The sequence below is a fragment of the Camelina sativa genome, chromosome 4 (assembly GCF_030686135.1).
Source record: "Camelina sativa cultivar CO46 ecotype springtype chromosome 4, ASM3068613v1".
Taxonomy (NCBI): Eukaryota; Viridiplantae; Streptophyta; class Magnoliopsida; order Brassicales; family Brassicaceae; genus Camelina; species Camelina sativa.
Window position 1 is genome coordinate 21108025 of NC_141883.1, and position 20176 is coordinate 21128200.

Sequence of the window (20176 nt, forward strand, 5' to 3'; positions counted from 1 at the left end):
TTCAATCACAAAATACAATTGGGAAATAATAAAAAGTTTTTTTGTTCTTTTAAATAATAAAAGGTTTTTTGTTTCTTTTAAATAATAAAAAGTTTCCATGTTTCTTGAGCATAATTTATGAAGATTTTTGAAGAGTTCAACCAAAATCATTAAAAGTGAACAAGTGAAAGATTGCTAAAGACTGTAAGAGAGTTTTGTTGATTAGTTTTCCAAAATCTTGTAAAGTTTTCCAAACAATCCATGTATTTTTATGATATTTTCCATGACTTTATTTTCTAAAGAAAGTGACCATCATGAACCAATAACATAATAATTGAACTCATTAACAATTTTAGATTATATTGTTTTAATTGAATAACACAAAACTTTTAATGACTTAATAAAATTAAAGTCTGAATCCAATGATCCAAATTTGTTAAGATTTTTTATTTTTTTAACCCAACATTAATAAATTAAAAGAGAACTCCGAGGTTGGTTGCCCAAACCGGAGGAAAAGAGTTTACAAAAGAATTTTCAGAAACTAAAGTTCCAGAAGAACGGGCTAAACAATCTGCCCTTACATTAGACTCACGAGGGATCCTGTCCAGGGTGAAGAAGGGAAAGATGATCTGATCATAGAAAAGTCCTCCAGTAGGATCGAGAAAGCGGGCCAATCATCGGGCTTCTGCACCATCGCGAGTAACTCTGCCCAATCCGTCTCAAAAGCTTGACAATCCACTCTTGTCGCCATTATAGACTCCATAGCCCAGGTCAGGGCTTGAAGCTCTACATGTAAGGGAGTAAGGCCGCGTCGCTGACTCCGGGCTCCCAAGAGAAGCGTCAAATCATCACCACTGCAAAACCACCACCCCAAACCCTGGAGAACATCCGACCTTTTCCATGAACCATCAATTTGGGAACGGGGAGAAGACTCCCTAACAACCAAAGAATCCAGAGGATTTGAATAACTCCCGGTGAAAGATTTGGCATCATCCCACAATAATTTTTCATTAGTCGCCTGATTTAAAATATCTATCGGCTCTGCCTCCATTCCCTGAAAAACCTTTTTATTCCTATCTTTCCAGACTGACCAAAGTATCCAGGAAAGACGAAGAGTGATATAAGAAATCCCCGAATGCGATGCCGCCCGCCAATATATAAAATCCAGATTCACATAGATTGAAGCATATGGAAAGCCTTCTGCATCTAGCGATAAAGGAGACCGCTCCCAAATACTCCGCGAACGCGGACACTCAAAAAGAGCGTGGTTGATGGTCTCTGATTCCAGACCACACCGTTTACACATGGTATCACATCGGACACCTCGATGCGCAAGCCGTTCCAGTACAGGGAGAGTACCATAAGCGATCTGCCAGAAAAAATGTTGAACCTTGGAGGGAACCTCAAGTTTCCACGCTTGTGCTCGAAGAGCCATACATGTAGGTCCGTATTCAACTTCCATAATTAATTCCCGTGCTAACCGATAGCCTGATTTCACCAAATACTTCCCTGACTTAGTAAAATGCCATACTAAGCTGTCTGGCTTATAAAATTTACTAACCGCAATACTCCGAATAATCGGTATATCCACCGGATCGAAAAACTCCTCTAGTATAGGTAAGTGCCAATTCTTCGTAGTTGGATTAATTAAATGATTAACCATCAAACTTGGAAGCAACAATCGACCTCGACCATTAGCTGGTCTTGGACGAATATCTGGTAACCACGGATCACGCCAAACCGAGATAGAACAGCCAGAGCCTACCGCCCATCTCGCGCCATGCTCCACCAGTGCCTTAGTTGAGTAGATACTCCTCCAAGCAAAGGAAGGGTTATATGGTTTTTTGGCCAAAAGAGGGTGTTTATTCCTAAAATATCGGCCTCGCATTACCCGAGCTATTAAGGAAGTCGGATAATGAATAAGACGCCAGAACTGTTTCGCCATCATAGCATCATTAAATTGATCCAGAGCTCTGAAACCTAGGCCCCCTTCACACTTATCTTGACACATTTTATCCAAAGCTACCCAATGCATACCAAGAGCCTTATCATTCGACTTCCACCAGAAGGTAGAAATAGCACTCGTTAATTTGGATGTCAGTTCCTGCGGTAGTTTATAACACGACATAACATGGATAGGAAGTGCTAACGCCACCGACTTAATCATAATCTCCTTGCCCCCCTTCGATAAAAGCTTCGCAGACCAACCATTTACTCAGTCGTCCAACCGATCCTTAAGATAGCTAAAAACTTTAGTTTTCGAACCCTGAAGACTCTCAGGAATACCCAAATACGAACCCATACCGCCTTCTTTAGAAATACCTATAACGGATTTTAATTGAGATCGTAGATCGGATGGGACCTTTTTGCCAAACATAATAGAAGATTTTTCCAGATTAACCTCTTGTCCTGAGGCTTTACCATAATCTCCTATTATTTCCATTACCTTCCTACACTCAGATGCCTCTGCTTTGCAAAAAAACAGACTATCATCAGCAAATAACAAGTGCGAAATAGTAGGACTATCACAGGCAATTGTGATACCCGTTAGTTTCTTTTCCCGTTCAGCCTTCTTAATGTTTGCTATCAGAACCTCTGTACATAAAATGAACAGATACGGCGACAGAAGATCTCCTTGATGTAAACCCCTTTGAGGAAGAATAGAACCCCTGGATTGACCATTCAATAAAACTTGATATGACACAGAAGAAACACACCACATTATCCACAAAATCCATTTTCTGGCAAAACCTAATTTAACCAAAACCGCCTCCATAAAATCTCATTCAACTCGATCATATGCCTTACTCATATCTGTTTTGAATGCCAAAAACTCCGCCTGACACCGTCGATTGGTATTTAACCCATGAAACATTCCTGAGCGACAAGAAAATTTGTTAAGATTTTAATTGACTTTTTACAAATCACAAATTAATAACACTAAACTTTAACAGAGTTTAATAAAATTTTGATCTAATAATTACATAACATTTAAAATCTTTAAAACTCTATTCATATCAAACCAATAACCCCTCGCTTCTTATAAATTTTTTTTATTGGATTCTATAGAAGAACTAGAGTCAATAGTCTTCTTCCTCATCTGCTAACTACAAATTTAGGAAAGTTATGTCAAAAAGCATTCAGGAAAGTTTCCTAAATCAGTTTTCTATTTTTTTTAAAGTTATATTGAAAAACATATAAAAAAATCTCTCTTATCAAAAGGCGAAGAAATTATAACCCTAACTCTATTCCTTCTTCCTCAAGCTTTCCCCGGCTCTGATTTTTTTTTTCGCAGTTTCAACGGCCCTGCTTATTAGTATCATGGAGCCTAAAGTAGGAAGTTCGTCACTCTTTTTTTTTTTTTGAATCTGTTTCTCTAACTTCTCAGGCCGAGTAGCTATTTTTCTTGTGTGAATAAAATCGCTCTTAGCTTTTAAGGTTGAATTTTTCTGTATCTTAAAATTAATTCCGTCAAATTTATCAAATTTAGGTGTTGGAAGATTTGGTGAAGGAAGTGCAAAATCTAGGTCTGCGAAGAGAAAACGGAGTATGGAAGGATTTTTCAGATATTTACGACAAAAAGTATGGATCAAGCATGAGTGACCCTTCAAGACATTCCCATGATGATGATTTAGTCGCTTTTCTAGCAACTTTTCAGAAGAAAGAAGATTTACAGGTAAGTGAAGAGATAACACAAATGTGATTGATGTTAATGACTAATGACTTTTGGTTTTTTATTAATCTACGCTTTTTTTTTTGCTCTTACTAGGCTCTGCTATGTTACGCCAATCATCTTATGATTGAAAAGTTCAAGCAAGAGTCTCCGGATAAAGATACTCCTGAGCAGGTGTGTTGGAAACTCAATATAAAAAAAAAACATGTTTTGAGGATATTTGGTAGTAATATGTTTCAAAAATGTTACAGAGGCTACTTCGATTGACAATTGAGCATCCGGAATACCCTGTGGTCTATTCATTCCAGCCTTACTCTAAGGTTTGTTCCTATCCTGAACAATGGCATTTGCTGTTTAGTGTATAGTACTTTTTTTTACTTGTTAATTAAGACATGTGAATTGCTTAAGCAGGACTGGTTTGTATCCGATGTTGGAATGAAGATGTCGAAGAATGTGATGAGCTCAACACACATGGTAGCTGTTGACTGTGAGATGGTTCTTTGTGAAGATGGGACTCTGGTTTGGGTAGAGTTGGTGCTGTAGACCAAAATTTAAAAGTAATATTATTAGAGTTGGTGATTTGTATTTCTTAGTGAGCGTCTTTTAACGGGTGATCAAATGTTCATGGCTTTAGGTGATTCTTGACGAATTTGTGAAACCGGACAAGCCTGTTCTTGACTATATGACAAGTATCTCAGGAGTTACTGCTGAAGATATTAAAAAAGCTACTCTCTCTGTGGTTGATATACAGGTAATATATAAACCATGTAGTTTTTTTTTTTGTCCTTAAGAAAACACATATACAAGTTATGTTAATTGTGTGAACTTTGCAGGAAATATTGAGGCCCTTTCTTTCTACGGGTACAATTTTGGTAGGTCACAGTTTGGACCATGATTTGAAAGGTAAGTAAAAAGTTAAAAATCTCTAGTTGAGTCCATGTTAATTTTGTTAGATTTATTTTTGGCTAAGCTGATGACGAGTGTTTTGATTTCAGTATGGAAGATATATCATCCAAAAGTAATTGATACTTCACTTGTTTTTAAGTATCCGAATGCACGAAAGTTTAGAAGACCTTCACTTAATGACCTTTGCAAGGTAAATCTTATAATGGGGTTTCTCTACTATTCTTGAGGGATTCACAAAAAATATACAACATTCTTGATACTTTTTCTTTTTCCTATTTTGTTTTAACTAGTTTATGTTGGGTTACGAAGTCCAAAAGGCTGGTGTTTCTCATGATTGCGTACACGACGCATGCAGCAACTACAATGAAACTTGCACTTGCTCTTATACAGAAAAGAGTTGGCACAACAATCTCCCAATCTAAAGAGGTTACAAAAGGATCTTCTTACCAAACTTATAGGTTTTAGTATCATTACCTACAATTAACAAATGTCTGAAAAAATTAACTATAGGATTTGGAGGCTAAGAAATCAAGACTCTTTGTGCATAAAATCCCTCACAATGTGCCATCTGAACTGTTGGAACGAGTTCTTTCTGTAGAGTTTTTTTCCAAAGAGTTTACAATCGATGTTAAGGTACCTCGAGAGATCAAAACTATACAATATATATACTTTTATCTAGAACTTTTCTTTGACCTCGGATTTTTTTTTTTTTTTTCAATTGGCATGCAGCCAGCAAAAACACCTGGAGGTTACTATTGGGCGGTTGTTAATTTTAATAGCTCAAAAAAGGCAAATAAAGCATTTGAAAACGTTGCTGGAAACAAACTCGAGGTATTTATAAATAGAATCTCTGCTTAACGGATCTGAAAACTTTGTGATGGAGAGTGATGAAATAAGTTTATATGCGTTGTTACATATATTTTGCTTATCAGGATTCGTCGGGGTTGCCACAGAAACGTATTGTCTTGAGGCTGAGTTGTTGTCCAAGAGCTAGTTTATTTGTTCGTAAAATGGATTAAGATGAATGATGTAACTTAGGAGGGGGGGGGGGGGGGGGGCTAGGGGATTTGGTATATAGATACAATATGAAATCTCATAAAACAAAAAATCATAAAACAAGAATTGATATAACCTATTGTTAAGTGATGAAAAATTGTCCTCTCTATATCTTCTCCCCTTGTCCACAACTCCTTATGCTATGGACCCTCCATCGTAGTGGTGTCCTCATACTCCAGTTAAACTCACCTACATGAGCTTTATTGTGTTCATATTGAAAGAACAGAGAGAACAAAGGTGAATTTGTCTTGTAAACTTGTGTTTTCGATAATAATGTTTTTGAGTGTTTACAGTTTCTTATATACACTACTTAAGAACAATCATATACAGCTGTCTAGGGTGAGTCATCCTCTGTGTTTTGCAGAGATTGCAGAGGTGCATTTTTGTTCTTATTAGAGCAGTTGGTCTTGTCTGGAGACGTCGTTTTCACCTTCGTAGGAACGGTCTTCGTGCTTGCAGGCATGACTGCGACAGGGTGAGATGTTGTCTTCAATGTCTTCTTCTATTGTATTTGAACGTGTGGGCTTGACTGGATTTGGGCCTTTGTTGAGGTTGTGTCGAGGCCCATCGTTATATCTTCTACAATTATAACGAAAATTAAATATGTTTTTCTAGGAAAAGTTACACACACAAAAAAAAGTTTTGGTAAAAAAAAAAAACTGAAGAAGCTAAAAAAAAGATAAAAATCATAAAATTATTAGATGACATAAGATGGATCTTAATATAAAAAAGTCACTATATGGGAAGTCAAAGATGCCACAGAGGACGCATACTCGGAAATTTTGACTTTTGTGGCTTCTCCATGATTAAGTCCCCCTCAAATGTCACTATCGACCATGTTCGAGTATAACCAGTTTGGTCTCAGACGGTCAGACCCACGTGAGACTTGACCAATTAATTCAAGGGATATACAAGGAGAAGCAAAAAAGAAAAGTAGTGATTTTTTTTCTCAAAATCAAAAAACAGAAACCCTAAACACTCTCTGTTTCTTCTTCCACAAACAGTGTTGGTTTGAGCCGCCCCGGCATTGTTTCTCGTACTACTATGGAGCTTCAACTAGCCACCGCTGAGAAAGAAGTTGGTGTCTTTTGTTTGACCTTAGCGTGAATTACCTTACTCTGTATCACTTAAAATTCCGTTTAAAATTTTTGTTTTTCCGATTTAGGTGCTTGAAGAGTTGGTGAAGTTACTGCAGAGTCGAGATTTCCGAGGAGAAAAAGGGAACTGGAAGGAGTTTTTAAGTGTTTACGACAAAAATGTTCAATCACCTATTGACCCTTCTAGGCGTTCCCGTGACGATTTGGTCCAGTTTCTGACTACTTTTAAAAAGAAACAAGATTTGCAAGTAAGTGTGTCAACCCCAAGAAATACACAATTGTGTTTTTTTAATTTTTGGCCACCAAATGCTTACTGTTACTAATAAAGTCTTGTCTTTTTTTGTTTGTTGCTGCCTTGCTGGTAAGGTTCTGAAATGTCACGCCAATCATCTTCTCATTGAAAATATGAAGCAGGAATTTGAAGATAAAGACACTCCTGAGCAGGTTAGGGAATGATTTTTGTCTGGATATGTTCGAGTTTGATAAGGAATATGTTTGAAGTGAGCTTTAATAAAATGTTGTTGTTTTGGCAGCACAGATGCTAGTAAGGTTGACCGTTGAGCATCTGAGTTACCCTCTAGACTATTCATTCCAGCCATACTCCGAGGTTTGTTTCCCTCTCTCCTTAACAACGGGATCTTGATGTTTTTACTTGCGGTTCTTTAAGACTTCTTGATGAATTGCTAAGCAGGACTGGTTTATATCTGATGTTGGATTGAAGATGTCAAAGGTGATGAAATCAACTCAAATTGTAGCTCTTGATTGTGAGATGGTTCTTTGTGAAGATGGGACTGAGGGTTTAGTTAGAGTTGGCGCTGTAGACCGTGATTTAAAGGTATATAGAGCTTAGATAACCTTTATTCTTCTTTAGTGACCGCCTTTTTCGCAATGTACCTGTCTTCTTGACCCTTGAGTGAGTGATCAAAATGTTCATGGCTTTAGGTGATTCTTGACAAATTTGTGAAACCGGACAAACCTGTTGTTGACTATAGAGCACACATAACAGGTGTGACTGCTGAAGATATCGCAAATGCTACACTCTCTGTGGCAGATATACAGGTACCAATGTAGAGCCTTCTATTGGTTTATCTTCTTCCTAGCAATAGCGTTATAGGTTGTTATGTTAACTGTGTGAAGAATGTACAGGAAACTTTGCAGCCTCTTCTTTCTGAGGGTACTATTTTGGTAGGTCACAGTTTGAACAGAGATTTGCAAGGTAAGTAAAAAAGTTCACAGTAGATTTATATTTATTGGGGTTTTAGCTACAAACTTATGGGTATTTTTTTATCCCAGTGTTGAAGATAGATCATCCCAAAGTAATCGATACCGCACTTGTATTCAAGTATTCCAATGCACGAAAGCTCAGAAGACCTTCACTTAACAACCTTTGCAAGGTAAGTCTATAATGTGTTTCTCTACTCTTTAGGTGAATATCACCAAAAAGGATAACACTTTTTAAGTACTTTTTTTTTTGTATTTTCCAGTCTATTTTGGGTTACGAAGTCCGAAAGGTCGACGTTCCTCATGATTGTATACACGATGCAACAGCTGCGATGAAACTTGCACTTGCTGTAATAGAGAAAAGAGCTGACACAACAATCAAACCATCTAAAGAGGTTAGCAAAGATGGATTTACTAAACTTATAGTTTTATCATTACTTAGATACAATTACAAAAACAAATGTCTGCAATTTTTTTCCCATAGATGCTGGAGGTTGAGAAAAGAAAACTCTTTCTACATAAGATCCCTCACAATGTGACATCTGAAGAGCTGGACCAACTTCTTTCTGGAAAGTTTACACTTGATGTTAAGGTTGAGAAGTCAAACCATGTACTTTTTTTTCTCTAAGGATTCATAACGTTAAAACCTTTCTTTGACCTCTGTTATTTCTCGTTTGGCAGCCAGCAAAAACGGAGAGAGGTTACTATTGTGCATTTGTTGTTTTTGATAATTCAGAAGAAGCAGATCAAGCATTTGAAAACGTTGATGGAACCCAAATGACGGTATTTTAGAATCTCTGCTTTTGGATCCAAAACTATCTGATTGAAAAAGATGACATAATTTTTGGCATTGGTGTTTTTTTTTTTCAGGATTCATTGGGTTTGCCACAGAAACTGGTCGTCTTGAAGCGGAGTTCGGGTTCAAGAGCTAGTTTATATGTCCGTAAAATGGTTCAAGATGATGATGCAACGTAGGACTAGATTTAACTGTTTCAATATTTTGTATTGTTCTACTGTTATAATCTAGGATTCTGATAAGGTTTGACGTTGATTTATAGATCTACTAAGAGGAGCTCTAAGTTAAGATGCAGGAATGAGATTATCGCCAACCACAAATGCAATTGGGAACCAATGAAAAGATTCTGTTATTTTGTTTTACAACTTGCAATTGTTTCTTTTGTGATGAGAAGCTATATAAAAACAGAATCAATACAAAATCTGTTGTACTTGTGTGTGTGTGTGTGTGTGTGATAAGTGTGATAAAACCTGACTTTTCAAGCTCAATCGCTTTCATAGTCTTCTTCTTCATCTCCAAAGGAGAAGACCGATGCGTCTGCAGCAATAGCTTTGATATCACTAACTGCTAATGAGTGGTTCGGTAATGGATTATGAAGATCTGAGGATGATGAACTTGTGATACTTCTGTTCGCAGAAGGGTCATCTGTCTTTGGTGGCTCATTGATCTGATGAGGTTTACTAGTTGTGTGCATCGAGCCTGCTGTATTCTCGGTAGTTGAATTAGTCTCAATGGGTTTCGAGTTTCCATTGTCTTCCCCATCACTGTCGGAGAATACATCATCATCTTTGTTCTGATTAGACTCGAGTTTGCTGGAATCAGCACTGGAGCTGCTTTGAGATTGTTGTTGGGTGGAATCAGATTTGGACTTTGTTGGTTGAGAATTGTCGGATTCTATCATTACGATCTCGACATGGAAACCTGGTGCAGGTAGTTTTCTCTGCAAAAACCGTCAAGGGATCAGGTCTAAAGGAAAGCAACCGGGTTCGTATTTTAGATCAATAAGGCTATGAACATCTCTTTTACCTTGTCGAAGCCATCAAAGTCGCTACCTTTCAGCATTGTTCTGTTATCAGTCAGTGTAGTATTTAGCCAACTACGTTCAGAGACAGTTAAGGTTAGTGAAGTTGTCGATTTGGAAGATGTGTGTTAAGGAAGAGAGAGTTTACCAGTAGAAATCTCCATCACTATCGTGAAAGTGGATTTTGAAGTCGCCGGCTAATTCTGTTAGACCAGCTTCACCAGGTATTGCAAAGACAACAACTCCTTTTTTGGGTGCCTTTATCCAAAAATCTTCAGGCTATACAATCCACAAACCCAAGTTTATATGTCAAGACGAGTTGTGGTTATGTAAAAAATAACGTCAGACGAGAGAGAGAGAAGAACCAAGGTGAACAATGCCTACCCCCAAATCCTTGGTTTTCTGATGTTTCTTAGTAGAGAAAAGTATATCTGTACAATAAAAGAAAATGGAGCATTTTTCAAACGTATGCAAATTTACAAAAGAAGAGAAGACACTAGCTCTTTACCAGTGTGGTTAGAGATCGTAATGGCAGGTCTAATCCAGTAAGGGCAGTTGATTAGGCGAAACCCTCTGAGCATGCATCTACATAAGTGTTTGTTCTCTGGTTAGGGATATATGAATATCACCACAAATTAATCTACCTGACTGGTCAGATATGTGTGAAGCCTACCTTTGTTCGGGTGGAACTTTCCCGTCAAATTGATTTTGAACACGTTCGTAGTACTTGACATATCGCTGAAGGAAACACGAAAGCTCGTTTAATAGGATGAGGGAGAATCGAATAATTAAAAAGAGTGGTGTGAGCTCAAAACTTACAATCTGACTTGGGAGAACGAGAGCTTTCCCATCAAGACATCTCTTTTGGTTATAGTAATCAATAGCCTCCTCAGCTGTAGGAAAGAACTGCAATGGAGTTACCAATCAGATCAGTCACAGGAGACTTACAGAGAAGGAACGAGTTCATCGGCCAAGACTTCGCTTCATTAAGTCTCACCTTGAGATATAGAAGAAGACAGCATATCATTAATCCGGTTCTTGCCATTCCAGCTTTACAATGAACTACCACTACATTTTGGATATCTTCCTTCAACCATGTGTATGCACTTTGACAAAATGATGGTATTAATTGGATAGGAGGGCAGTTATGGTCATCAAATGGAAAAGATGCAACCTGAAGAAAAGGAAAACAGACAAGTGGAGTGATTAAGCAAACGATGTAAGATGTCTATAAATACTAGCTTTGAAAACAAGGACAACAACAGAAACTGCCTGCAAGATATATGGTCTGAGATATCAAGTGCATAGAGTTTGTATATACCTTCCCCTCAAATCTTGAAGCATCGTACAATCTCTCTGAACAAAGGTTGTAGACCTTATATTTGTCCTGCATATTGGGAACAAGGTTTAAAGATCAGTAACGAGATGATCCAACATAGCCAAGTAACACTATAAGGCAGCCTAATAAAATCCAACTGGTATGATACATATAAGAATTGGTGGAATCGTCAGAAACTCATACAGTTTAAGAGGCTTCCAGTCTGTGTCAATGGTTACCTTGTGATGAGTTTCAAAAAACTTGATCACCTCTTCCATGTGATTACGATATAGTCCCTGGATATGACATTTGTCAATGAGAAACTCAAGTCTGAGAGAAGAAAAGAATTGGCTGGGGAACTTATATTTCAGACCACGGGCAAGCTATTTACCTCGAAAAATCCAAAAAGACCAGAGCTTATGTCACCAGCTGGGAACCCCATTGCGATTATATTCTCAGTTATATATGTCATATCCAAATCGAATTCTCCCTCCTGGAGAATGGACCAGATGGCAGATGCCATGTAAACAAGTGATGTAAGTGATACTGATCTGGGCACTCAAATATACTAGAATCTAGTCATACATTAATTAAAATGGAAAGCATGAAAAGCTTGAGTAGAAAATATGATAACTAGTATTGGCCTTTTGGGAAAAGATTTTGTGCAAGCCCCTATGAAAGGATAGTGTTACTGAAACAAACTGTTGTGACTATAATGTGTGTCACTACAGTTTCAAGAATCTAAAAATACCAAGGAAGAAAAAATTACAATACCTGGTATCTTCTTTTGTTCTGAGAGACAATGTGGCGTGCTTTCACCTGCATTGCTTTTACGGCACCACGAGATGAATCTACCACGGCCTTCGTGAGCGACTCAAGAGCACCACCAACTTGTGTGTTTGTTGATCTAGGATCACTGACCTCATCTGACCCTTTCGTTGGCAAATGCAGACCAAGTTCAGAGGTGAATCTCGTGAAAGCTGACATCCCAGAATCTGCAGCGTGTGGATCTTGCTGCGGGAATTTCAAACTTTTGGCCCAAGAAGAAAGACCGGAAGAAGAAAATATAGATGACGGTGATTCGCGTGGGGAAGAACCTGGCGGGCATGGAACTATATCCACAGTTTTACTCGAAGGTTCAGAGCCATTAGAAAGCATTTGAGTATCAACCTTTACAGCTGAAGCTTCTGTACTAATGGAATCTTCTCCTACAGAGCTCACTGGACCTTCTTCAACACCCATAACAGTTTCAGAAGGTTCAGAATTACCAGGAACGGTTACATCTTTCTCAGATACTGTACCTGGAGACTGAGATGAAGAGTCAGCAGAATCAGTTTCCATTTCAGCAGTCCAACGATTAGCCTACTTGACGAGCAAAACAAACAACCTAAAAACAAAGAAAAGTTCACGCTTAGCTTCTCATGAAATCAAAACACTACTCCAAATCACCACATTATCCATGTTTGTGAGTACACCACACCACAACACACACGTCTGAATTCGGTAAAGCTATCGGCTAAATACGCTTCTAGAATCATCTGAAAAGAGCACTCACTACGAAAAATATTGCTTCGCAGGATGAAACAACCTAAGACCGTACACTAGTGCCACATTGCTTTACAATTCGATTATCTAATTTTCACACATCTCTCAAAGCCAAATCAATGACGGAGTCGAAGAAACAGATCTCAAATTCATAAACAGCGAGTCAAAATTATCAAAGCAGATCAAGAGACGAAACCACGAAAAACTCGAGATTGTTTACCGGAGAATGAGAATGCGGGAAAGATTAGGTTCGAGTTCTTGCGTAGCGAAGAAGAGAGTCAATGGAGGAAGCAGATTTTGGGGGTTGATTCAGAGGAGCAGCACCGTACGAATATTTCCGATGAACGTGCGGAGATCAACGATCATCTCCCCCGCTCTTGCCGGTCAGAATTCTTTTTGTCCTTCGTTTATTGGGCTTGGGCCTATATGGGCCGAAATAGATTCTACGGGATTGTGTAATTTTAAAGAGATTAAACAAAGCTGGAGAACTGAATTACATAATTATTATTTTCTTTGTTCACAACATATGGATTGAATAATAATAATATGTAATCACAAACTTTACTATCATGACAAAAAGGTTTACCATGGCTAAACCCAAGTGTTACAACATCAATGTTCTTTCTTAAGCTTGAATGAAATGTATTACATATAAACACAAAAAATCCTTCGAAATGATCAAAACAATGTATAACGTTAAGAAGGTGGCTTATAATAAGCATATGCAGCGTAAAAGCTTTGAGACAAAGTGAGGACTAGTAGTATAACTGCAGCACAGAAAGAAACAATCGCCCACGGATTATTGAAGTACTTATGTTTCAAAGTCGCCCTCCAAGCATTCCACTTATGATCGTAATAACGGTTAACCTCGATCGATAGCCGAGATAGATAGCTATCTCCTGTGTCGAATACAACTTCTTGACATAAACGGTTGAACAAATCCGCGACTTCGGAATCGCTTCCTAGCCAATGTTCGATGATACCGCAGTAGTGTAAGTAGCTAACATCTTCGTGAGAATCTATTAGGTTGTCCATGAAGATTATGTAGGATGTTATGTCATTGGTTGAGTCGATATGACACTGCTCGAAAGCTATAAGATTCAGAAAAAGAGATTTGGTACCTACAAAATATACAATAGAGGAGGAATTACTAAATTTTGTTGAAGTGTATTTGTCTCTATAGAAATTTCATTCCAGCTAGAAGATACTCTATTCCATTGCTTAGATCATTTTGAATTAATCAGTATGACATTTGCTTACTTAAGTCACTTGATACATGAGTAGAAAAGTCGAATAAAGTCGGTCAATATATGTCACACACATTTTTTTTTTTTTTTTTGATAAATGAAAGTGAAAAAGAAAAAGAAGAAAATATAATTTTGGAACGGAAAATTATAATATAAGTCAAAAGTAGCATTTTATGATGCATAGTGCATACCAAATCATGATCCCTAAATAGTATAATTCTTTATCCATCTTCATGCATATGACATAAAGAACGGGACATGCATGGTAATTGTACATGCTGCATATGACATCATGATCCCTAACTAATGTATTCTTTATCAATCGATACAAACGAGAAAAGTATCAATTTGATGTGGATTGATCAATCAAAAAGGTGACAGATGAGAAAATAAAAACTGTATAAAAGCATATGGGGGCAGGAAATTAAAAAGAAGAAAATGCGTAAAACGTGAACATACCGTCATGGATAAGTAGCCTCGGTATTTCTAAATAACCGTTTTTGAACTGAATATCCCAAAACCGGTCTGTTTTTCTTCTCCTGAATTTTATACCGGCCTCCCTTAGCTCCGTCACACAATGTATCAGTTGTTGACGGCGCTTGTCCGCCACGCGAGTGTCCCGAGACCATCTCTTTCTTGTTAGCCTCGGCTCCGGTTTAGGACTAGTCCGAAGCAGACTGCGACGGAAAACATCTAAACAGTGCAACTCGCCCATGTCGGCGAATGGGTCAAAGGCTTTATCTCTTGCCAACGAGTTCTCGAGTTTTGACTGGTCCGTTTTAGTCAACGGCTCGTCCGTTGGCATTAGTGGATCAAAGAACCGAATTGCTAATTGTGCCACTAAACCGGTTTGGTTCCGTGTACCAAGCTGTAACTCTAATAACCGGTTTAAAACGAACAAAGGAAGTTGATTTTCTAGCATTACCATGTCACGTTGAATCGAATGCATCGATCCTCTCATCGCAAAAACTGGATCGTTACGTGCATATCTACACAAACATCAGCGGTTAAGAAGTTATTTGAAAGAACCGGAAATAACCAGCGATTGAAAAATGAGGCTTACCCGAGTTCGGTGAATCCTTCAACAGCTCCTCTGAAGAGCTCAAGAACAAAACAACCATCAAGAACAAGCATTTCGATGAACTCGTTACTGTTTAAACTTAAGGGACCTTCGTAACAAGCTCGAGCCTTTTCCTCTAGCTCTCTCATGGCGTCGATATACATTTTAATGCCTTGGTTCGTACGTTTCAAGACTCTGTTGACCGCACGCCATTTGTGACGGTCCATAGACCGGAGACGTTTCTTACCGTGATGGTACGGACCAAGCGAGACGGTTTGAGGGAAGTAGGATTTGTTGTCGTTTTCTTGAAGGTAATATGGAACTCTGTAGATACAGAGCTTTCCCCATATTGTCGTGTCATCGTCTCTGTGTGCTTGTTCGAGCTTGTCTGTAATCGAGATCACCCAATCCTCTCGTGAATCTTTTGGGCTCTCTTTGATCACATCGATCTTACCGGTCTCAGATTGAGTCTGCTCGTGGTTATGATTGTTTAGGCCTTGATCGGATCTTATAATTTCGGGTAAACCGTGGAGGTGATCTTGACTTATCGGTTCATATTCTTGGTTTTGGATTTCGAGTTTTTCACGGATCTTGAGGGTGAGTAAGTACCAGCTCAACATGTCTTTGTAGAAGACGGCCACCATTTTCTTTTGTTGAAAGCTTTTTCAGGAAAATGAGAGAGGAAGAGAGAAGCAACTCTATGTGAATGATTTGAAGCTATAATTGGTTACTTATTGTAGTACTCATGGACCCAACTGATCTGTAATGACAACAACCATAATTAGATATTTCTATAACACACACACACACATTTACAAATTTGAAAATAAAGTTACAACTAAAAATTAAATACTCCATTTAGCTACTAAAGTACACGAATTAATTGGAACCGTGTTGGATTAAAAATTGGGGAGGTCATGTACTATAGGAAAAATTACTTGGATCAATATAAAGTTATGTGTAACTATAATATTGTAAATGTTTTTTTATTCTTGTAATGTAAATGTTTTTTTGTCAACCTATAATAATATAAATATATATGAAGAGTAAAGGATATCTACGAAAGGGCTTCATTGTCCGTAGATAATAGAATTTTGCTATTTACCATTCAATTTTACATACCCTTTCCTTTTGGTTTGAGTACGAATCCATAACGCATCCAAGATGGGTAAGAGGTATAATTGCCCAACCATACTAGAAAGACGCTCGTATGGGGAATCTGAGAGTCGTTGGACAAGATAAGATTATTTGTCTTGTCAAATTTGGGTATTTCAAAATAGAAAAAAAAAAAAAGCACAAAACAAAAAAAATGCTCTTCTTTAGTGTTTTCTTTCTTCTCAATTTTTTCCTTTTGCTCTTTGTGTCAACTTGAAATTCATATTTCATCATGGTTAGTGATATATCTTGTGGGGGTTTTGGGTGCATTATGGTATTTTTTTTCTTATATCACAAGCACAAATTAAGACTAAGAGAAAATATAAAATGAAAAAAAGAATTGGTGAGAGCATAACGGAACATGTACACTACACAGCTAGTGAGGCACATGGCACGACCTCACCATTTATCGTATGGATGATGTTTTATTAGTACCGGAAACATTGTATTTGCTTATTTTTTCTAGCCTAACTTATATAGGGTGTGACCGATGGAGACAATATGCAAGAAAACTAGATATTTACCCGCGGTACACCGCGGGACTATATTTTTTTTAGAAATGCAAAATAAAATTTCTTTATTATATTAACTATATATGTATATAATATATTTTGTATTTTTTAATCTACTATAGTTTTATATCAATAGATTCTGTAGTGTATAATTTCTATTGTCTACATGTAGTGGTTTATTATATACAAGTTAGAATATCCTTATTATTCATTAAATTTAATTTAGTCAACAAATATATTTTTTTGTGATTTTTCTTTTTCATTTACAATGTCGAGATAATCAGATAATAGTATTACATAATATATTCTATTTTATAATTATATGAGTATACTATAATTTGACTTTGTAATTTTGATTGTTTTATCTCTATATCATTTAACACTTTGTATTTATAGTTGTGCAAGTCGATTAAAATGGTGGAGTGTTTTTTTTGTAAAGTTTGATTTATATCAATTGTTTCTTATTAGTATGGATCAAAAAATCTACATATTAATATATTAGCTACTGAAAAACACTTCCGTAAAGAAGTAAATTTTTTTTTAACAATTTGTGTCAGTTCAGGCCCCAATTTTTTTAAAAAAATTAAAGTTACTATCAACAGTTTAGTCACTTGGCTTTCAAACAAATGAAAATAAGTTATTATCAATAGGTTTTTTAGAGAATGGATAATTAAATATAAAATATTCAATACTAATGGGTGTTGGTCTACTTTTGAAAATTTGAATAGGAGAAAATCTTCTTATGTTAGATTCCAAATTTGATATTATTTAAAATAAAAAATAATTGTAAAACTAATATTAATGGCATAATTGTAAATAAATTCTAACTCTAGGATTTATTTCATAAATGTCTCAAAAAAATGTATATACAGATGATTAAAAAGGTGTCACATTAAATTTTGGTAAAAAAAAAGAAATGATTTATTAATTTTGGAAAGTGAGTCAAACTTTGGAATAACTGTTGATAGACAACGGTCATTAATTAATGTTTAGGAACAAATTCAAATCTAAACATCATTCTTAGTTGGAGAAGTCGTGAATCAATAGAACTTATAAGGATGTCAAGTTCTATAGTATCCGGACTGATGGATACTACTCTTTGGCAAGCATCGAGTACCAAACTGGTGTAGAGAGCCAATAAAAGCAACATCACTTTGCTTCACAACAAAACAGAGTCTGCAACCAAGTCAAGTTCTGTTTTGAACAAGACCTCAATTGCTATCAAGCCCAACAACCAAACTGCAAAGCCCAATGTCAATGTTAAACCTGCAGTCAGCCTTATCTACAACGGTAATAATGTGTGTGCTGTTCAAGCAGCCAAAAGTGAAAGTTGCAGACTCTGTTTTGTTGTGAAGCAAAGTGATGTTGCTTTTAGCCAATTGGGAGTTTAAGCACTAGTTTGGTTGTGACGGGAAACATGTGCTGTTTAGTTTATTTTCTGATTTTATTCTTTTGCAATACAATAGAATGAAGAAAGTATACAAAAATGTTCGGAAAATACATAATACAAACATTCCAAGTTGAATGAAGGAACCTATGGAATAATAATGGAAATTAAGAAGGTGGCCTAAAATAAGGATACGCAGTAAAAAAACTTTGAAATAAAGTGAGAACTAGCAGGACAAGTGCAGCAAAAAAAGAGAAATATGCCCAAGGATTATTGAAGTACTTGTGTTTCAAGATAGCCTTCAAAACATTCCACTTTCGGCTATAATACCGGTCGACTTTATTTGACAACTGAGATAAATAACTATGTTGAGGATCGAATGCCACTTCTTGACATAACCTATTGAATAAATCCGCAACTTCAGAATCACTTCCTAGCCAGTGCTCGATGATACCACAATAGTGCAAATAGCTAACATCTTCGGAAGAATCTATTAGATTGTCCATGAAGATTATGTAAGACGTTATGTCGTTGCTCGACTCGATATGACATTGCTCAAAAGCTATAAGATTCGAAAAGAGAGATTTTGTACCTACAAGAAACACAAGACCATGGTAACGTAAGTTTTTAGGAGTTATGGGATTCTATAGAAAGAAGTGTAGTAACATATAGTTCAAATTACCGTCATGGATAAGTAGTTTGGGTATCTCAAGATAACCGTTTCTAAACTGAATATCCCAAAACCGGTCGGTCTTCCTTCTCTTAAATTTGATACCGGCTTCTCTTAGCTCTGTTACGCAATGTATCAGTTGTTGTTGGCGCTTGTCCGCTACACGAGTCTTCCAGGACCATCTCCTTCGTGATAACCTCGGCTCTGGATTCGAACTAGGCCGAAGCAGGTTTCGACGGAACACATCCAGACAGTGCAACTCGCCCTTGTCCTTGTCGGCAATTGGGTTAAAGAATTTATCCTTTTCCAGTGAGCATTCGAGTTTTGTCTGGTCGGTTTTGGTCAACGGCTCGTCGGTTGGCATCAACGGATTAAAGAACCGAATTGCTAATTGTGCAACTAAACCGGTTTGGTTTCGAAGACCAAGCTGTAGCTCTAACAACCGGTCGAGAACGAACAAAGGAAGTTGATTTTCCAGCATTACCATGTCACGTTGTATCGAATGCATTGATCCTCGCATTGCAAAAACTGGATCGTTACGATCGTATCTACATGCATAAAAAGTCAAAGTCAACAGTTTAGATAACCGGATCTTAAATAATATCGGCTTTACATTATATTAATAACCGGATAAACCCGAAATTCTAACCCAAGTTCGGAGAATCCTTCATCGGCTCCTCTGAATAGCTCAAGAACAAAACAACCATCAAGAACCAGCATTTCGCTAAACTTGTTACTACTCAAACCAATGGGACCTTCGTAGCAAGCACGAGCCCTCTCTTCAAGATCTTTCATAGCGTCAATATACATTTCGATGCCTTGCTCGGTACGTTTCATGACCATGTTGATCGCACGCCACTTGTGACGGTCCATGGGCAAGAGATGTTTGTTGCCATGGTGGTACGGACCAAGCGAGACAGTCTGAGGGAAATAGGATTTGGTGTTGTTCTCTTGAAGGTATTGAGGTATTCTGTAGATGCATAGCTTGTCCCAACTAGTAGTGGCGTCTTCCCTAAGTGCTTGTTCCATCTTGTCTTTGATCGAGATCACCCATTCTTCTCTTGTCTCTTCAGGTTGCTGGTATCGGGTTTGGAGTTTTTGGCGCATGACGAGAGTGATCATGTACCATGTCAGCATGTCTTTTTGGATCAAAGATGATGGTGGATTGTTTCTTCTTCTTTTGACAGAATACCGCCAAGGAAGAATCGGTCCAAATGGTCGCGGTGGAGGTGGGGGTGGTGTTGGTGGAGTTCTGTTCTTTCTTTTGAAGAAATAGCGCCGAGGTGGAATTGATCTAAATGTTGGTGGTGGTGGAGGCGGTGGTGGAAAAGAAAGAATACGCACCATTTTTGTTGGTTGAAGCTTTGCGAGAGAAAAATGTTGAAAAACAAAGATGTAACAATCATAAGATTTATGCACAGCACACAATAATACGTTTTCTTTTTTGTTTAAACACTAATAAGTTTGTCAAACTGTATAGAGCTGTTAATTAACTAACACCTTGACGGGCCACGTTTTTTTTGTAATTCGTAT

General features: G+C 37.3%; 4 protein-coding genes and 1 pseudogene across 7 annotated transcripts; 2 read left to right on the plus strand and 3 right to left on the minus strand.

Annotated features, from left to right (window-relative positions):
* The first annotated feature begins 3300 nt into the window (after positions 1-3300).
* Positions 3301-5608, plus strand: LOC104783973 (small RNA degrading nuclease 1-like; annotated as a pseudogene).
* Positions 5609-6380: 772 nt separating this feature from the next.
* LOC104780838 (small RNA degrading nuclease 1) lies at positions 6381-10908 on the plus strand. Of its 3 annotated transcripts, none has more exons than XM_010505381.3 (13): positions 6381-6691; positions 6780-6959; positions 7078-7155; positions 7245-7318; positions 7403-7546; positions 7654-7770; positions 7858-7927; positions 8005-8105; positions 8196-8327; positions 8417-8524; positions 8614-8715; positions 8803-8903; positions 8991-10908. In XM_010505381.3, exons 4-13 carry the CDS (start codon positions 7250-7252, stop codon positions 9181-9183), a joined length of 1137 nt encoding a protein of 378 aa, XP_010503683.1. In that variant the 5' UTR covers positions 6381-6691; positions 6780-6959; positions 7078-7155; positions 7245-7249; the 3' UTR covers positions 9184-10908. The 3 variants fall into 3 exon arrangements, with proteins under 3 accessions (XP_010503683.1, XP_010503681.1, XP_010503682.1); XM_010505379.3 differs by having other exon boundaries at positions 6382-6691; positions 7250-7318; XM_010505380.3 differs by having other exon boundaries at positions 6387-6691; positions 7250-7318; positions 8803-9160.
* On the minus strand, positions 9009-13045 carry LOC104780837 (phosphatidylinositol 3,4,5-trisphosphate 3-phosphatase and protein-tyrosine-phosphatase PTEN2B). Of its 2 annotated transcripts, none has more exons than XM_010505376.3 (13): positions 12833-13045; positions 11842-12454; positions 11459-11560; positions 11307-11363; positions 11071-11136; positions 10747-10923; positions 10569-10655; positions 10423-10487; positions 10258-10334; positions 10134-10180; positions 9898-10028; positions 9755-9824; positions 9009-9668 (listed from the first exon to the last, which is right to left on the minus strand). In XM_010505376.3, the coding sequence occupies exons 2-13, from the start codon at positions 12406-12408 to the stop codon at positions 9213-9215; spliced, it is 1902 nt and encodes a 633-aa protein (XP_010503678.2). In that variant the 5' UTR covers positions 12409-12454; positions 12833-13045; the 3' UTR covers positions 9009-9212. The 2 variants fall into 2 exon arrangements, with proteins under 2 accessions (XP_010503678.2, XP_010503679.1); XM_010505377.3 differs by having other exon boundaries at positions 11842-12375; positions 12833-12990.
* Positions 13046-13119: 74 nt separating this feature from the next.
* Positions 13120-15676, minus strand: LOC104780839 (UPF0481 protein At3g47200-like). Its single transcript, XM_010505382.2, has 3 exons — positions 14923-15676; positions 14319-14848; positions 13120-13733 (listed from the first exon to the last, which is right to left on the minus strand). Exons 1-3 carry the CDS (start codon positions 15561-15563, stop codon positions 13309-13311), a joined length of 1596 nt encoding a protein of 531 aa, XP_010503684.2. The 5' UTR covers positions 15564-15676; the 3' UTR covers positions 13120-13308.
* A 2313-nt stretch (positions 15677-17989) lies between these two features.
* LOC104780840 (UPF0481 protein At3g47200-like) lies at positions 17990-20059 on the minus strand. Its single transcript, XM_010505383.2, has 3 exons — positions 19293-20059; positions 18656-19191; positions 17990-18565 (listed from the first exon to the last, which is right to left on the minus strand). The coding sequence occupies exons 1-3, from the start codon at positions 19988-19990 to the stop codon at positions 18141-18143; spliced, it is 1659 nt and encodes a 552-aa protein (XP_010503685.1). The 5' UTR covers positions 19991-20059; the 3' UTR covers positions 17990-18140.
* Between the last annotated feature and the right edge of the window lie 117 nt (positions 20060-20176).

What these genes read in the sequence shown, in the direction of transcription:
- LOC104780838 (XM_010505379.3), top strand. Translation starts at nt 6,659, where the DNA reads ATGGAGCTTCAACTAGCCACCGCTGAGAAAGAA. An exon ending in CACTTAACAACCTTTGCAAG is followed by an intron (nt 8,106 to 8,195) that starts GTAAGTCTATAA and finishes TGTATTTTCCAG; the next exon opens with TCTATTTTGGGTTACGAAGT. An exon ending in AGTTTACACTTGATGTTAAG is followed by an intron (nt 8,525 to 8,613) that starts GTTGAGAAGTCA and finishes CTCGTTTGGCAG; the next exon opens with CCAGCAAAAACGGAGAGAGG.
- LOC104780840 (XM_010505383.2), bottom strand. Translation starts at nt 19,990, where the DNA reads ATGGTGCGTATTCTTTCTTTTCCACCACCGCCTCCACCACCACCAACA. An exon ending in GAAGGATTCTCCGAACTTGG is followed by an intron (nt 19,192 to 19,292) that starts GTTAGAATTTCG and finishes TTATGCATGTAG; the next exon opens with ATACGATCGTAACGATCCAG. An exon ending in CAAACTACTTATCCATGACG is followed by an intron (nt 18,566 to 18,655) that starts GTAATTTGAACT and finishes TGTTTCTTGTAG; the next exon opens with GTACAAAATCTCTCTTTTCG.
- LOC104780837 (XM_010505376.3), bottom strand. Translation starts at nt 12,408, where the DNA reads ATGGAAACTGATTCTGCTGACTCTTCATCTCAGTCTCCAGGTACAGTA. An exon ending in AAAGTTCCACCCGAACAAAG is followed by an intron (nt 10,335 to 10,422) that starts GTAGGCTTCACA and finishes ACACTTATGTAG; the next exon opens with ATGCATGCTCAGAGGGTTTC. An exon ending in ACTTTGATGGCTTCGACAAG is followed by an intron (nt 9,669 to 9,754) that starts GTAAAAGAGATG and finishes CGGTTTTTGCAG; the next exon opens with AGAAAACTACCTGCACCAGG.
- LOC104780839 (XM_010505382.2), bottom strand. Translation starts at nt 15,563, where the DNA reads ATGGTGGCCGTCTTCTACAAAGACATGTTGAGCTGGTACTTACTCACC. An exon ending in GAAGGATTCACCGAACTCGG is followed by an intron (nt 14,849 to 14,922) that starts GTAAGCCTCATT and finishes ATGTTTGTGTAG; the next exon opens with ATATGCACGTAACGATCCAG. An exon ending in GAGGCTACTTATCCATGACG is followed by an intron (nt 13,734 to 14,318) that starts GTATGTTCACGT and finishes TATATTTTGTAG; the next exon opens with GTACCAAATCTCTTTTTCTG.